At 37.9% G+C, this 17,202-nt stretch overlaps 1 protein-coding gene across 6 annotated transcripts in view; it reads left to right on the top strand.

Annotated features, from left to right (window-relative positions):
* Positions 1-17,202, top strand: part of DDX60 (DExD/H-box helicase 60) — a 109,164-nt gene that overhangs the window by 65,788 nt on the left and 26,174 nt on the right. For all 6 annotated transcript variants that reach the window (XM_025874430.2, XM_025874426.2, XM_025874428.2 and 3 more), the window contains 6 exons: positions 4,136-4,294; positions 7,119-7,266; positions 8,647-8,799; positions 10,976-11,080; positions 12,696-12,896; positions 17,096-17,200. In XM_025874430.2, coding sequence (XP_025730215.1) covers positions 4,136-4,294; positions 7,119-7,266; positions 8,647-8,799; positions 10,976-11,080; positions 12,696-12,896; positions 17,096-17,200 — 871 coding nt within the window. The remainder of the gene's footprint in view (positions 1-4,135; positions 4,295-7,118; positions 7,267-8,646; positions 8,800-10,975; positions 11,081-12,695; positions 12,897-17,095; positions 17,201-17,202) is intronic.

Below are 17,202 nucleotides of genomic sequence, written 5' to 3'. Positions count from 1 at the left end.
GGGTGTCTTTGGGTCTAAAATGAGTCTCTTGCAGACAGCATATTGATGGGTCTTGTTTTTTTATCCAATCTGATACCCTGTGTCTTTTGATTGGGGCATTTAGCCCATTTACATTCAGGATAACTATGGAAAGATATGAATTTAGTGCCATTGTATTGCCTGTAAGGTGACTGTTACTGTATATTGTCTATGTTCCTTTCTGGTCTATGTTACTTTTAGGCTCTCTCGTTCCTTAAAGGACCCCTTTCAATATTTCTTTAGGGCTGGTTCATATTTGCAAATTCCTTTAGTTTTTGTTTGTCCTGGAAGCTTTTTATCTCTCTTTCTATTTTCAATGGCAGCCTAGCTGGATATAGTATTCTTGCTGCATATTTTTCTCATTTAGTGCTCTGAATATATCATGCCAGTCCTTTCTGGCCTGCCAGGTCTCTGTGGATAGGTCTGTTGCCGATCTAATATTTCTACCATTGTAGGTTAAAGATCTCTTGTCCCGAGCTTCTTTCACGATTTTCTCTTTGTCTCTGAGATTTTTAAGTTTTACTATTAGACGTTGGGATGTTGACCTATTTTTATTGATTTTGAGGGGGTTTCTCTGTGGCTTCTGGATTTTGATGCCTGTTTCCTTTCCCAAATTAGGGAAGTTCTCTGCTATAATTTACTCCAAGATACCTTCTGTCCCTCTCTCTCTTTCTTCTTCTTCTGGGATCCCAATTATTCTAATATTGTTTCATCTTATGGTATCATTTATCTCTCAAATTCTGCCCTCATGATCCAGTAGTTGTTTATCTCTTCTTCTCAGCTTCTTTATTTTCCTTCATTTGGTCTTCTGTATTACTAATTCTCTCTTCTGCCTTATTTATCCTAGCAGTTAGAGCTTCCATTTTTGATTGCACCTCATTAATAGCCTTTTTGATTTCGACTTGGTAGATTTTAGTTCTTTTATTTCTCCAGAAAGGGTTTCTCTAATATCTTCCATGCTTTTTCCAAGCCCAGCTAGTATCTTTTACAATTATCATTTTGAACTCTAGTTCTGACATCTTACTAATGTCCGGACTGATTAGGTCCCTGACAGTCATTACTGCCTCTTGTTCTTTTGGTTGAGGTGATTTTTTCCATCTGTCATTTTGTCCAGAGGAGAATAGATGAATGAGAGATCAAAATGCTAACAGAGTAACAACAACCCCAGAAAAATATGCACTAAGCAAATCAGAAGAGACCTGAAATGGAGAGAATGTGGTCAGGCAAGTGACTAGAACAAAGCCATACACTAGAGATTTAGGGTATATTTTGGTCTGTTAGAAGAAACTGTATCCCAAAATTTTAAAGAGAGAACCACTTATATACCAAAAATAAGGTTAACTACTATGAAGGGATAGAATATGACTCTAAAAATGAAAAATAAAAAAGATTTTTAAAAAAGGATTGATAAGATGTTGGTTTAAAAAGGAAAAAAGAAAATAAAAAAGACAAAGAAAGTTAAAAAAATGAACTTTGAAATACTAAAGGATCATGGGAAAAATGCCATGAATTCTATGTGCAGTATTCCCTTAGCAGTGGAGTTCTGCTGTTTTCATTGATGGGCAAACTTAGTCTTGGCTGGCTGTTCTTGCTGATCTTCTGGGGGAGGGTCCTGTTGCTGTGGTTCCCAGATGTCTTTCCCGGAGGCAGAATTGCCCTGCCCATGCTGGGTCCGCGCTAAGCAATCAGCTCGGTTTGGTCTCCATAGCTTTTGTTCCCTGCAAGCTTTCCCTACAGCTTTGGAGGATGAGAGTGAAATGGTGGCTTCCCAATCTCCGCCTGTGAAGAACCGAGACCTCGGGGCCCCACTCCTCAGTGAGCCCCCTGAGAAAAGCAGTCAATCACTCCCGTCTCCCCGGTCTCCGGCCGCAGTCCGTGCTCACCCGGGCTGTGACCAAGTGTTTCTATCTCTGGCACCCGACCCCATGTGGAGTCTCAAACCCAGAAGATTCCCAGCTCCTGAGCCACTCCTTCCGGGAGAGGATGGGGGGTCTCCCCAGCTCTGCCGCTTGTTGGGTCCCTGCTGGAGGAGCAGTGGCCCGACTGGGCCGCGGATCACAGTTTATGGCAACCCCAAGCTGAGAGCCCGCGCCTGGGCAGCCGGCTTCCCCGCTCTGATACCTGGGAGCTCTGCCGCACTCAGGCACCCCCGGTCTTTCTGTGACCCTGAGGGTCCTGAGAGCACACTGTCCCGCAAGGGCTCCACCCCCCCGCTTAGGCACTGGAGCGACGTTCCTCAGTGTAGCAGACTTCTGAAAGTTCCCAATTTGTGCTCCGCAGCTCTATCACTTGCCAGAAGCGGCGTGCGGGAGGCCCCCTCCCCCACCGTCTATCCTCCTGAATATCGCCTCGGATTCACTTCTCCACACATCCTACCTTCCAGAAAGTAGTCGCTTTTCTGTTCAGAGCTGTTGCTGTTCTTTTCTTCCATCTCCTGTTGAGTTCATAGGTATTCAGAATGGTCTGATCCCTATCTAGCTGAATTCCTGGGACCAGAGGAAATTTAGGCCTCCTACTCCTCTTCCAGCTTGCTCCTCCCTCCCCCAAGTGATCTAGATTTTAAAACATGAAGTTCTATGATGAAAATGATGCCATTTCATACAGAATGTACACCTAGATGAAGTAAATTGCCTTAAAATATAAAAGAAGTAATATGATTTCATGACTAAGAACATGGGCTTTGGAGGCCAGACTCTCCACATACAAGCTGTGGAATCCTGGACAGATCACTTAATCTCTTTATATATCCATTTTCTCATCTATAAAATAGGGAAAATAATGGTGCTTTCCTCATAGGTGATTGTGAGTACAAAATGGGTTAATATATTTATGATACTTAGTGTCTGAAAAATAGCATGCTTAAGTGTTTACTAACTTTATTATTTTGTTGTCTACTATATAAAATTTCTTGCCATGTGACATAGACTGCCATTTATTTAATCCTTACTTCATCAGTATTCCATTCCTGTCTAAGAGCAAAATTTTACTGTATGATATTACTTATATATAGAATCTAAAAAAGCTGAACTCATAGAAACAGAGAGTAGACCCTGGTGGTTGCCAGGGTCTCAGGGGGGTAGGAGTGAGAGAAATGGAGAGATGTTGGTCAAAGGGTACAAACTTCCTGTTATAAGATGAATAATTTTGGGGATATAATGTATAGCATGTTGACTATAGCTAATAATACTGTATTGTATATTTCAATGTTGCTAAGAGAGTAGATCTTAAATCTTTTCAGAAAACACAAAAGGTAGCCACTGGAGGTGATAGATGTGTTAACTGACCTTATTATGGTAATCACTTTGTGATATGCAGATGTATCATATCATCATGTTGTACAACTTAAACTTACACAATGTTACATGTCAATTATAATTCAAAAAAATGGAAAAAAAGCAAAGGAGTCTCTAAAATTCACAAAAGATTTGTGTAATCTGAACTTACACATATTTATATAATGCTAAGGGCCTTTGATTCTATTAGGAGAAAGGCCTAAATTTGAGTGGAATTAAATACAAGAGCAACTACAACAACAATACAAATAAAAAAAGCATAATTCTTTTTTTTAAAGATTTTATTTATTTATTCATGAAAGACAGAGAGAGAGAGAGAGAGAGAGAGAAGCAGAGAGAGAAGCAGGCTCCCAAGGAGCACGGAGCCCGATGCGGGACCCGATCATGACCTGAACTGAAGGCAGATGCTTAGCCATCTGAGCCACCCAGGCTCCCTCTTTTTTGTTTTTAAACTTCTTTTTCTCATCTTGTTTTGGGGGGGGCAATCCCTTTTCTGTATATAAATAGAGAAAATCCATTGTTCTCTGTCCATTACCTGTGGAGTATTTTACCTACTCTTACAGGAAAAATTTTCATGGGCTGTCGTTGTTGCCTCAGGGGTAAGGTCTATACAAGGAGAGGAACTTATTGTTTGCTATAATGTAGTTAATAAGGAGTCTGCTGACCCAGAATACCTTGTGTGCCTATTCAGGATAAAACTCATAAAGATGCATATTAAAATCTCAACAGGTATGTGTCAGAATGTTAACAGTAGATGGAAATATGATTTGAATTTTATTTATGATACTGTTTTCAAGGCAAGTGGTCTTTTTATTTGCTTGTAGATTCAGCTTAGGAGATGTAGAACAAACAGCTCTATGTGTGAGACGTTTCCTGGAGCGAAAGCAAGAGAGACAAAGACCTCCTAAAGCTGATAAAGAAGCCTATGACATAACTAACAAACTTCAAAAAGTTAAAAAATCCATTGAGAAACTAAAGACAATGTAAGTATTTAATGAAACAAATTAGTGGTTAAATGGTTAAAATATTCCACAAGTCGAATTGGAAACAGATTGATTGTGCTACAAAGAAGTTCTAGTTATTGCTTGAACTTATTTGCAAATTGTGTAAATTTGGGTGGGAGAATGGGATAAAGATTAGTGGTCATAATATTTATATACATATTCTTTAGTTGCATAGATGAGTCTCATTTAGGACTTCAGAGAGGCAGGACCACAGCCTATGAGCATTGGTGGATTATGTACCTGACATAATCATCCCTCAAAATAAGCATATGTGACTCCAACTCTCAGTCAGTCCTCAGAACAAAGTCAAAACACGTTGTCTTGGGTCACAATATGGAGGTGTCACTGATTTATCATCACGATCACATAAGTGAACATCGAATGAATTTGAGATTTGATTGAAATGCCAGTTTTATGCTTGATAGAACTTTGCTTTTCACTCTTCCTTGTTCTCATGTCTAATCCTGACAACTCTACTTCAAGATGTTTATTGTCTCCCTATTATTCTATCTTATTTGCTGCCTGGTGTAGATGCTTATTATGTCTTCCTTGAATGATTGCAAGGGTCTTTTTTTTAGACTGCAGAGCCTTAGGGTTCCCTACTCTCCAGCGTAGCTAACAATTGCTCTTGCTAACATTCAAATTAATTAAATTATTCAATGTTCAACATTCTTTCTTCCTTCTTCCTTGCTTTCATGATAAAGTCTAAATTTTTTGGATGTTGTTGGTATGTCAGCAGGTTTTGGGCTTTGCCCTAACTTTTCCAGTTTTACTTCCTACCACTCCCTTCTAGTAATACTCAACATTTATGGTTCTCCTTCCATGACCTGTTCTTCTACCTCTTGTTTTTCCATGATTTGATCCATCTGCCTTAGGTACACTCCTTTCTGATTGCCCCCAAAGCTTACACTCATAATTTTGCTATCTCTTCTCTGAATCTTGCTGTAATTCCCAGTTAAATTTAGTACTCTTTTTTTTTTCTGTGTCCTTGTTACACTTTCCGTATTTAGTAGATCGGTTATTATAATGCATTACTGTTATTTTTCATTTGTCTTTCTTTTTTCTACATTATTAGTATTTTCTCTTTTTTATCCGCAGTGCTCAGCACCTTGTTTGGCAGGTAATAGTCATTTCATAAATATTTTAAATGAATCTGAGCAATCAAACTCAGATATTTCTTCAAAGTATACACAGTTTTTAGAGCTTCTCTGATTCAGATTTCTCACATTTTAGAGCAAGCTATAATTTGCTGCTGACCTTTCTTCTTATCTTCCCTCTGCCTGTTGTGCTGTTTCCTTGGAAGTAGTGGGAACTGAAGAACCCAGACAGGGACAGCATAGGAAGGATGAACCTTTTCAGTAACTGATCTTTAGACAACTTTTCTTCAGGGCATCACTTCAAATTGGATTAGTGACCAACAATTCAAACTATAAAAATATAAAAGATGTTTTAGTACCTTGTTCAGTACCATCATTATATGGAGAGTAAGAGGGGGCCCTGTGTTTTGGAGAGTACCACTCTGACCCTCTTCTATCTGCATCTATTCCTATAATGTTAGGAGTCAGTGGATATTAGGAGGCGTGGCCACCCGGAGCTCATTCTCACCCTTTTAAATTCCACATTATTGTGGAGCTATATTTGTTAAGGTAGAAGGAGAGAATATATTTTATTTGGCAGTTTGTTACCTTGATTCAAAACTTATAAACAATATGTGGGCCTCCATTAGTAGCCTGCCCCATGCTTTGCAAACATTAGGGCCAAGCCTTTCCGGTCATATCATTCTCCCTTGAATTAAGGGTAATGTTAGTTGGAGGCGGGAACTCTTAGTGATGAGATACTTCTCATATTTGGAGTTGTCTTAAATTCACAGCTAAGAGACAAAGTGAAAAAAATTAAAGAAAGGGTAAGTGATCTGTGTATCTATAAAAGGCCGTTACATTGAGGGATAATGGATAAGACGGTCTGATGACATAGCCAGGGTTTATGCAACCATGTCTGAGGCAAGATTCCTTACTAGCACACTCTGAGATGGGGGATATCTGTGTCGGTGATTTATTGAGAGGTCGTGCTTATCAGGGACCTGTGGGAAAGTGAAGGAAGCAAAAATAAAAGGGGAGGGGGAGAAAGTAAAGAAAATATGCATGGATGTGCATGCCTAAGCCTCGTCCAATGGAGAGATCTGGGAGCATCACAGAATTGTCCCAGCTTGGGTCCACGTGGCTGATTTTTGTACCCCATATTAGTTACTGGCCTTAGGCTTCTTCCTCTCTCCTAAGAGAGGTTGTAACCTCACAGGCATTTCTAGGAAGCTCTTGTAGGTTGCGGACAATTCTCCAGGGTAACAGTGTAGCTGAGATCCCTTCCTTAGCAACCAAACTCAGAGCTGTTATAACCTCTACCACAAGGAGAGGACAATGGCCTGAGATTGGCAATGTGGAGCAAGGGGGGGACACTTACCTTACCGCCAAGCCTGGTGTCCTAAAGGCTGAAAAGGAGAAAATGATTACCACTTTAGCAAGGGGAAACGAGGTCATCTGGGGAGAACTGGATTTGGTAAGAGGGCTACTTGCAGCAAGGAGGGGAGGGAACATTCAGGGAAAATATGGGTACATAGGGAAATGTTTACAGAAGGACCCCAAGTCCCAGAGGCTAATGAGGAAGAGCATTAGAAGAGGAAGTCTGAGTCAAAATAGTACAGTTGTGTATAGGAATGAATGTCTGGGTGATGAGGGGATCTAGGAAGTCTTGGGCTCATGATGATAGCCAAATCTGACTATTCATTGCTTAACATTTATTTTTACAGAGATGAAAAAAGCCAGAAAAATCCCAGAAGAGTGGATCAAAGGCTAATATATGAAACTGAACATAATAATCTACTCAAGACTTTAGAGAAGAACCTGGAAATGCCTCAGGAGTGCACATATGCTAATCAAAAAGCGATAGACACTGAGGTCAGTGCTTGGAATGAAATACTCCTCCAGGAAATGACTTCACTCATCAACCATTATTTCTCAGTTATAGACAGTGTTGAATGTAATAACTAAATGCAATCTCTAATAGAATAGAATTCTCTCTATGTGACCTTCTAGTTACACATAACTCTTGAGGGCTCTGCAGAGCATGTCTAAAAAGGACAGGAAGGTTTTATAGGTTATTTCTTGCTTGTTAACAATTAACTCCTGAGAGGGCCTGTCCTTTTATTATTTTTTTTTACAGAAAGGCTTTTTCACAGCCTGAATTCTAGACTTAAATCCCATATTTGATTTGAGTATTTGGGTACTCATTCGAATATTTGGGTACATGTAGTTCAATACTGTTTCAATAATGTACACAGAATTTGTCAAAATCAGAAGCTGTCTATATTATAGTTAAAACATTCTACCAAAAGACATTGAAATATAAAAGTGCTATGCCATTTTTTCCGTAAAATTTTTTTTATTGCAAACAATTCATGCTTATGGTAGATGAATTTGAAAATACAAATTAGTAACAATAAAAACAGTATCTTTAATCAGAAGTAAACACTGCCCTTCTGGATGAACCCTTTATATCTTTTTCATTTGTGACTACACACACACACACACACACACACTCACACACACAGTTCTATTGTATACTTTTTTTTTTGGTAAACTTCATAGTTTCTTCCTTTTTAATAACCATGAATTTATATCATCATTTGAATAGCTCCTCAGTATTCCATTGTGTGGATGACTACACAGCTGAGGTGTCTTTTGCTTTTGGATGCTTAGGGTTATTTTTTTTTCTTTCTTTTTTTTCTCCCTCTCATTAGCAGTGTTTGTTTTTGTACATATAACTCTCTACACAAGTGGATTTCCCCCCCTAGGGAATGGTTATTTTTTAGGCCATTTGTGACTTTACAGTGAGAAGTAAGCACTCTCAGACGATATGGGGTAAGGAGCCCACTCTGCCTTCCTGGAGAAGTCTCTCTCTCTCTCTCTCTCTCTCTCTCTGTCCCTGGGGAGAACTTGTAAGGCTCCAGTAGAGAACTGACTTCCCTCAGGCAGGAGCAGGTCATACACTCACACCTCCTCTGGGTGTTTTGTCTATTGTTTTGTCAGTATTTTTCACCCCTGAAGTAGGGTGAAACAGTGAGACACAGTCTGTTCAAAGATTTGGGAATATTTCCTATAGTTAACTGTTGCTGCCATAAAATTGTCTTTGTACTCATGTAGAGTCAATTTCAAGTAGTTGCTTCATTTAGTCAAACTATTACACAGTATGACTGCTACTTTCTTTAAATATTTTATTCTGATTTAAATTAAATTTAGATAAATGATCAAAATCCCTAATACTGTTGTTTCTTTCAGACTTTGCAGGTGGTGTTTGATCGAGTAAAATTCACAAGAAAGGGTGCAGAGTTGAAGGCTTTGGCAAGAAGGGGTATTGGATATCATCACAGCGCTTTAAGCTCCAAAGAAAAGCAGTTAGTTGAGATTCTTTTTAGGAAAGGTTTTATTAGGGTAGGTAAATTTTTTCATTCTAAAAGTTGAAGCTGTGTCTGTATGAAAGTGAATGTCCATGAAAGGAGAAAATAGTAACTTTTTTTCTCATATAATTATATTTTTATTCATTATTTTATCATTTTATCTTTTATGTATTTTTTTTTACAACTCATGATATCACTGCATATCCTTCCATCTCATTAATTGAGGGAGGGGGTTTGAAGTTTATCATATAGTTTATGTCTTTTTCAAGAATTAAAATATTCCCTAAACAGATACAGATATTTCTGTAATGAAGTATACCTATTACGATCTTGGAATAACAATCCCTTGCTTTTTCATTTATAATATCTAGGGAATTTTGTCAGCTGTTCATATAATTTTGGCTACAAACATTCTTTCAAGGGCTTAGAGGACACTTATAATAGGTTTTGGTCAAATCTTTTCTCAATATAATAGCTGAAGTAAGAGCAAGAATGTATCACTTCCTCAGGGCCCACTGTGTATTTTGGCAGTTTTTAGATGAGTCATTCCTAGATGCTCTCTCCCCCATCACTGATAGTGGACAAGAGGAAGATTGCCTTAAATAGCTTGAAAACCAACCCTTATTATGTTTTATTTAGTATGTTACATGAGGATGCATGGGGATAGTCTGGGTAAATCTACATGGAGGATTAACATAATTTCTTAGTTTAGATCTTGAGTAATATTTAAGAATAGTCTCTGCATTTTTTAAATTATCCATATCAAATTTTTTGTATGATGTATATTTGTGTATGTGAGAGAGAGAGAGAGTGAGAGAGAGCTCAAAAGCAGGGGGATGGAGAGAGGAGAGGGTGAGATGATAATACTCTAGGTAGTATTTTTTAAAGATTTTATTTATTTGAGAGAAAGAGAGCACAGAGGGAGAGGGAGTGGGGGAAGAAGACTCCCCACTGAGCAGGGAGCCCGATGTGGGGCTGGATCCCAGGACCCTGGGATCATGACTTGAGCCGAAGACAGACGCTTAACGACTGAGCCACCCAGGCGCCCCTGTGATTATTGACTTCTAAAGTAAATAAAAAACTTGTTATTAGTTAAGCAAAGTTGTTAATAATGTATTTTGGTTTTTATCCAGATTAAAAAATTACCTTTTAATTTACCTCAATATTTTGCCTTCAGCTCAGGTCCTGATGCCGGGGTCCTGGAATTGAGCCCTGAGTCGTGCTCCCTGCTTGGCAGGGAGTCTGCTTCTCCCTCGCCTTCTGCCCCTGTTCCCGCTCAAGCTCGCTATCTCTCAAATGAATAAATACAATCTTCTAAAAAAAGGTCAATAACTAGAGACAAAATTTTCTGCATGCTTATAAATTGAGGAAAAAAGGCACACCTATTTTGATCGGTATATCTTGTGTCTAAAATAGTATATGTTAAATAGTAGTGGCTTAATTACTATTGATTTAATGAATGAATAATTAGATCACTCTAGAGAAGGCAATATGGAAATAGTGATAGCTTTGTTATAGAGAGCACTTTTTTAAAAAAGGTATTTATTTTACTTATAGTATAAATTTAATGTTCTTTTCCCATTTTTGTTTTTATTAAAGAACTTTAGAAAAATAGTGAATAAATGGTGTGTTTCATTTTCACAGATGTATAGGTCTCAGTTACAGAATAATTAGAGAGAATTATTCCATATACTTAAACATTAACGTTAAGCCATGGCATATATGACAATCAATGTAAAGAGAAAGAGAGGGCCATTAGAAATACCCAACATTATATGAGAAAATGAGCAAAAGTTGGATCATTTAAGAAACTTAAAGTTTGCCCTACTCCCCTTTTGGTCAGTTGTCAAGGCAATTCAGGGGGGAGAAATGAAACTTTGTTTTGCCCTTATTACAAGATATGTTATCCCCATAGAAATAACCTTCACAAATAAATTGTAGCGGATTAACTAGGCAATATCCCAGAAGGTGGTTTGTAAAAGTATCGTTACCCTGCCATGAAGAAATTCCCTTTTTTAGTCATTCATTAAGAAATAGTTACTGAACACCTGTCATGTGCCAGGTACTCATGTCAGTGTGGAGGTCCAATATCAAATAGGGCATCTTTGGCTTTCCCACTGGGGTTCAATTGAAGTGCAGAGAGTTTCAGTAACTATATGGCATTCTATTGAAATGCTCTTTCATGAAGAATTGATTTATTCTCTTTCTAGGTGGTGACAGCTACTGGGACACTTGCTTTAGGAATCAACATGCCTTGTAAATCTGTGGTTTTTGCTCAAAACTCAATCTATCTGGATGCTTTAAATTACAGACAGGTATTGCAATATGCATACACTCACTATTGCATCATGAAAGTATGGCCATAAAATGGTAAAAAAAATGTGAGCTGTTAGTTTACGAGTATATTGCAATTCATGTGCTAGCACACCTTGGCATTCATTCGTGCCTGACTCTCTTGATTAGCTGTAGTATAGTGGTAGGCATATGAGCGCAGAATTATGTGGCCATCACTAACCAGATATGTGACTTTGGGTGACACATCTGAACTGCCTGATCCTTTTTTTCCTATCTCCAGAATAGGGGTGACAATTACTATCCCACAACATTTGCAAGAATTAAATGAAGTTATCTGTAAGAAAGATACATATCAAAGGTGCTAGATGGACATTTACTCATTCATTTCCTGTGCACATGATTTTGCACTCTGGAGTTAATACTTCTCTCTTCTTTGCTCCCAATACACAATCTATTATTGAAGCCCACTTCATTATTCTCTTACATGTATTTGATTTTTGCCTTGCAATTTCTGTCTTCACTATCTCTCATCATACATTCTTGGCCTTGTATTATTAAAACGGTTCTCTTGATTTTCAATTCTCCTTACTTTGCTATGTCCTGTACACAGTATAGTTTGTCTTCATATGGCTTCCCTGCTCAGGAATATTTGATGAATATTTCTGCTAGCAGCATCATTTTTAAGTATCAGCCAATATTCAAGTTTTTATCGAAATGCCCCCCTCTCTTTCTCTCTAAACACTTACTTCTTATTCTTGTAGGCCTTGTTCTTATGCAATATAACACCCCTCTTATTTCCCACCATTTTACCAACCCCTGTCCTTCTGCTCTCTCCTCCTGGGGCTGTATTCTGCATGAGCTCTCCTCTCCCATATCATCTTTGGGAATCACATAGTAGGGTTCTCCAGAACCCTATGTGTTCTGATGTTTCAGATGATAAACTTGGGAGTCAAAATGCCAGAGTGTGAGTTGGATCTTCCACTTTCTGGTGTTTGACTACAACAAACAAATTTCTTCTATCCCTCATGACCCTATTTCTACATTATAAAATGGAGATAATGATTGTATTTACCTTATATGGTTGTTGTTGTGAGGTCTGTATAAAAACAGTTCAAAGGATTTAACACCTTCTAAGCACTTAATATATGAGAACTGATACAACTTCTATAAAGAGTTTGTTTGCTACAAGTAGAATTTCAGAATTTTATCGTACTCATGTATTCCTCAATTTGTGCACAGTTTTTATGGTGATTTGTAATGCAACACACTGGTGTGTGAGAAAGGAACAAGGGAGAAGAAGTGGGAAAGGAGAGAATTGGTGTAATTAGTTCAGCGATAAGTGAATTTGAAATTAGGGTCTAGTCTTCTTGTGCTCTGTTTCATCTATATATCATGATATAAATATTTGGCATGAAATAAGTATATAATAATGATAAGTGTCTCATTCTCAGCTCTGTCTTAGCCATGGTAAATTTCCTAAGTGCTACACCATTGGATTTTAGTTTCAGTTTATATAATGGTTGGACATATGCACAATTTACTTGCTACAACCTCATGTAAAAAGCTCAATTCTTATTACTGTGAAGGAGAAAGTATTTAGGGAAGTTTTACTTTGTGATTCTCTTCTGTTTCCAGATGTCTGGACGTGCTGGAAGACGAGGTCAAGACCTGCTGGGAGATGTATATTTCTTTAATATTCCATTGCCCAAAATAGAAAAACTCATTAAATCCAATGTTCCTGAACTGAGAGGACAGTTCCCTCTCGGCATTACCCTGGTCCTGCGACTCATGCTGCTGGCTTCCAAGGGAGATGACCCAGAGGATGCTAAAGCAAAGGTACTGTGCTTGACATTTTCCGAGGTAGAGTCTTCACTACTGGTGTGGCTGTGGTTAGGTTTGCTCTTCTTTAGAAGTCTGTAGTGATAACTTCTCAGTTTCATCAGTTTTTTATGCTTTGCAATGTCTTGCATAGTATAGGGTTGGGGCAGAGTGGGAGAGTAATAATTAGTTCTGTTTGTCTCCTCTATCAGTCATAGAATTTGTGCTGGATGGGCATTTGGAATTAAAGATTACTTTTTTCATGTGTGATTGGTATTGTCCTATAGTAGTTAAGGGTGCTGGCTATCGATTGTATTTTATTTTATATTTTAAAGATTTTATTTATTTACTCAGAGAGAGAGAGACAGAGAGCATGAGTGGGAGAAGGGGCAGAGGGAGAGGGAAAGGAAGTCTTAAGCAGACTTCCTGATGAGCACAGAGCCTGATGCGGGGCTCGATCTCATGACCCTGAGATCATGACCTGAGGTGAAATCAAGAGTCAGATGTTCAACCCACTGAGCCACCTAGGCACCCCTGGCTATAGATTTTAAAAGATCTGGGTCAGATTCCATTTTCAAAAGGAACACGATTTGTTGTGATCATTTTGTAAAAAAAGAGTTTATTTTTTGTAAAAAACAAAGTAACCCAAATTCACCATAGTGCAAAAGGTTGAAAGAAAGCAAAAACCATACCAGGTTTCATCATCCAAAGACAGTCATATTATCATTTTGGTATTTTGGCATAGGTGTACATTTGGTTTTCAAACACTGATATATTTGATTAGACATTGATTGGTATGACTGTAAACTTTTCCTGAAGTTTTTCCTGAGATAAATATTTTGTGTCTAATCTCACAATGAAAGATTAAAAATTCATAATGAAACAATTTGGTTTTCATCCTTATGAAGATGCATTGTTTTTGTATACTGATTAGTATGCCCAATTAAATCAGATACTGTTTGTTGATGTGAAGACTCTTTCAGGACTTTCGTGATGAGTTGGCTCTTGTGTTACTGATGGTCCTACAGAGCAGGCACATATCATTTTAGATCAAAACTTCCCCATTTCTGCATACTTAAGTTTTACTTCTGTGTTGGAGAGAAGAATACATCTTTTAGCAAGCTTTTAAAGATTTTTAAAGAAAGTTTATTGGAGTGGTTCATTTTCTTTGCCTTGGCATGTTTGATGGCATGTTTGAGAAGATCTGTTTGCAATCTTCACACATAAAAGGCTCAAATATGGACTTAAAATTCTTAGAATATTCTCTTTACTCATCACATCAAACTAAGACAGTTTCATTTCCTCCGGCATGTACTGTTACAGTGGAGTAGACTCTTTTAGTCTCCCCTATGGAACCATGTAATTCCTGCTTTCTTGTAATTAATTTGATTTTTTTCCTGCCTATGTATTTATATGAATCTTTTAAAAAAATCCTTATATTTAAAATTCTTTTCCCCAGGATTTCCTGTTTTGTGGGTCATTTTTTAAATTGATGTTTTAGTTATATGCTAAGAACTTTGAATTTTCATGCTTACATGAAGCATGCTCATAGGAAGCTTCATGCTCAGTTTTTAAAATTGTGGTAAAATAAAAATAACATGAAATTTACCATCTTAACCATTTTTAAGTGTACGATTCAATAATGTTAAATACATTTGCATTGAACAATGCTCAAGCAGTTTTGGAACTAAGAAGAGATATCTTAAATTAAATCTTTGATATTTGCTTCTGTTTTAATTTGTTCAATTTCTTTTCAGGAAGTGTTATAATTTTTAAATCAAAAATTATTTTTCTGTACTCCATTGCTATATTTTTCTTCATTCATTATGAGAGAACATGTGAAGTTTATCTTTCACATTGCCGATGCTGCTCTCCAGAGTTTCAGTTCTGCTCTTTAGTAATACACATGTGGAATTTTAATTTTCCTGAAATTCTTCACTTTTTCTTATATCACTCTTTTACATATTAATAAAGTATTTTTAATGTCAATTTATAATTGTCCATTTACCTTATGCTGTTTTACCTCGTCTTGTAGAGGTTATATCTTATGGTATCCATTGAAGATGCCAAATAATTTTTCAAAAAACTTTTTGCTGCATAAAGAAAACAATTTTTATAGGTCAGCTCCCCCCCTTTTTTTTTAAAGATTTTATTTATTTATTTGACAGAGAGAGAGACAGTGAGAGAGGGAACACAAGCAGGGGGAGCGGGAGAGGGAGAAGCAGGCTTCCCGCCAAGCAGGGAGCCCGATGTGGGGCTCGATCCCAGGACCCTGGGATCATGACCTGAGCCGAAGGCAGACGCTTAACCGACTGAGCCACCCAGGTGCCCCACCCCCCTTTTTTTGTTTAAGAGTAAAAGCCAATGGTCTTATGATGGTTCTGCAGAACCTGATCCCTGATTATCTTGTTGAACTAACCTGTTCCTGCTCTCCCACATGAGCCCAATACCTGCTCCATGGATATTTCAGGCACATTGCATAACCTCACTCCTTTATCTCATTTCAGTCTTTGCTCTAACATTACTCTCAGTGAAGCCTACTGTCCACTGCACTTTCTAAATTGTAAATGTATCTCCTGTCTGCTGCACTATGATCATATTCATTTATATATAGCATGTATCACTCCTTACATAACATCAAATATCTATCATCTATCTATCTATCCATCTATCAATGTTTTTATTTATTTTCTCTATATTTTCCACTGGAATATAAGCACTCTGTGGCCAAAGATGCTTGTTTTAGTTCCTGGCATAGACATTTAATAAATATTTTTAGCATATTTTAGTATTTTAGGAAGGTGATCAATTTTCTTATAAAGAGTTGATCTATTGTGGGTTTTTCTATTTTCTCACTTTTGAATATAGCTACATTTTCCTAAGTCTGATGGATTGCCAAAGGAAAGGATGTATGATTTCACTCTGGCTTCTCTCTGGCTACCTAAGTGCTATTCAAATACCCTATTAAATGTGAGGCTAGATGAATAGCTTTTGGCCCAAATGTTAGTGTTTAGTAGATTTTAAACTTATGTAGATTTTCTGGACTGAAAGTTTATTGATCCACTTTTGCCAGTCTCACTGCCACATTGATCATGTGGACGTCATTCATCACTAAAAACTATGGTATGCATCGCTATCAGGGTCCTTACTGTCTTAATATGACTTTAGTTATGTGTCTACATCTCTAAAAATACAGTGAACCACCATGAGTGGCTCACCCTCTTACTACTCAGCTGTTTTCTTGCTGTTGCCATCTGTGACTAAATGTAGAGCAACAGAGAGAGAGAGAGAGAGAGGTAGTAGGAAAGGGCATTTTTGGCACTCTCAAAAAGAATCATCCTAAAGTAAAGGTGAGGTGCGCCATATCCCCCTTCCCATCTCCCTTCTTTTTCTCATCTGTATCCTCTCACCTTCTTTTTACATTGTCCACTGGCCTTACAATGAGTACAGACTCTTCCCAGGTTCTGTAAACTCTCAGGCCTAATGGTAGCCAGGCTTAAATTTGGTGATGTCAGGAAATTTTCCTTTTATTGGAACCTCATAGATGTTTTAGTGGGCAGCTCAAAGGTTATCTGAACTGCTATCTCAGTGCTGTTTTACCCCAAAAACCAAGGAATATTTTTTTAAAAGATTATTTATTTATTTATTTGACAGAGAGAGACACAGCGAGAGAGGGAACACAAGCAGGGGGAGTGGGAGAGGAGAAGGAGGCTTCCCGCGGAGCAGGGAGTCCGATGCGGGGCTCCATCCCAGGACCCTGAGATCATGACCTGAGCTGAAGGCAGACACTTAACGACTGAGCCACCCAGGCACCCCGGACGGGCTAGTTTGAAAAATTCTGCTGGGTTTTGGGCTGTGCAGGTGGCCTCTTGTTGCCTGGGAACTGGCTCTGGGATGATTTAGGACACAAGAAGTATTGGCTAGATGTGTGAGAATTAGGGAAGGAAGTAGTTGGGGGTATAAACTTGGGATTGGTTGGTTTGTATATGATAGGCATGCTTTTAGGCAAGTTGTTATCTTTAGGAGTTAGCTAGCCCGGGAAGGGAGAGTCTCTTCCCAACCAGAAAAGGGTTTGTTTGTTTGTTTGTTTTTTTCAGAAAGGTTTTTTTAGATGTCAAAACATTATAAGAAAAAATTTAAAATTATAATATACTTGTATTATTATTTACAAATATATTTCATAAAACTAACATGGTGTGAATTATTCTTCTTTAAAGGTGCTGTCAATGCTAAAGCATTCATTGCTGTCCTTCAAAAAACCCAGAGTCATTAAGATGTTAAAACTTTATTTCTTGTTTTCTTTGCAATTCCTTATGAAACAGGT

The sequence above is a fragment of the Callorhinus ursinus genome, unplaced genomic scaffold (genome assembly GCF_003265705.2).
Source record: "Callorhinus ursinus isolate GAN/ISIS: 27379988/994484 unplaced genomic scaffold, GSC_fseal_2.0 scaffold4, whole genome shotgun sequence".
NCBI lineage: Eukaryota > Metazoa > Chordata > Mammalia > Carnivora > Otariidae > Callorhinus > Callorhinus ursinus.
Note: the sequence above shows the minus strand (reverse complement) of the source record. Positions and strands in the feature narration are given on the sequence as shown.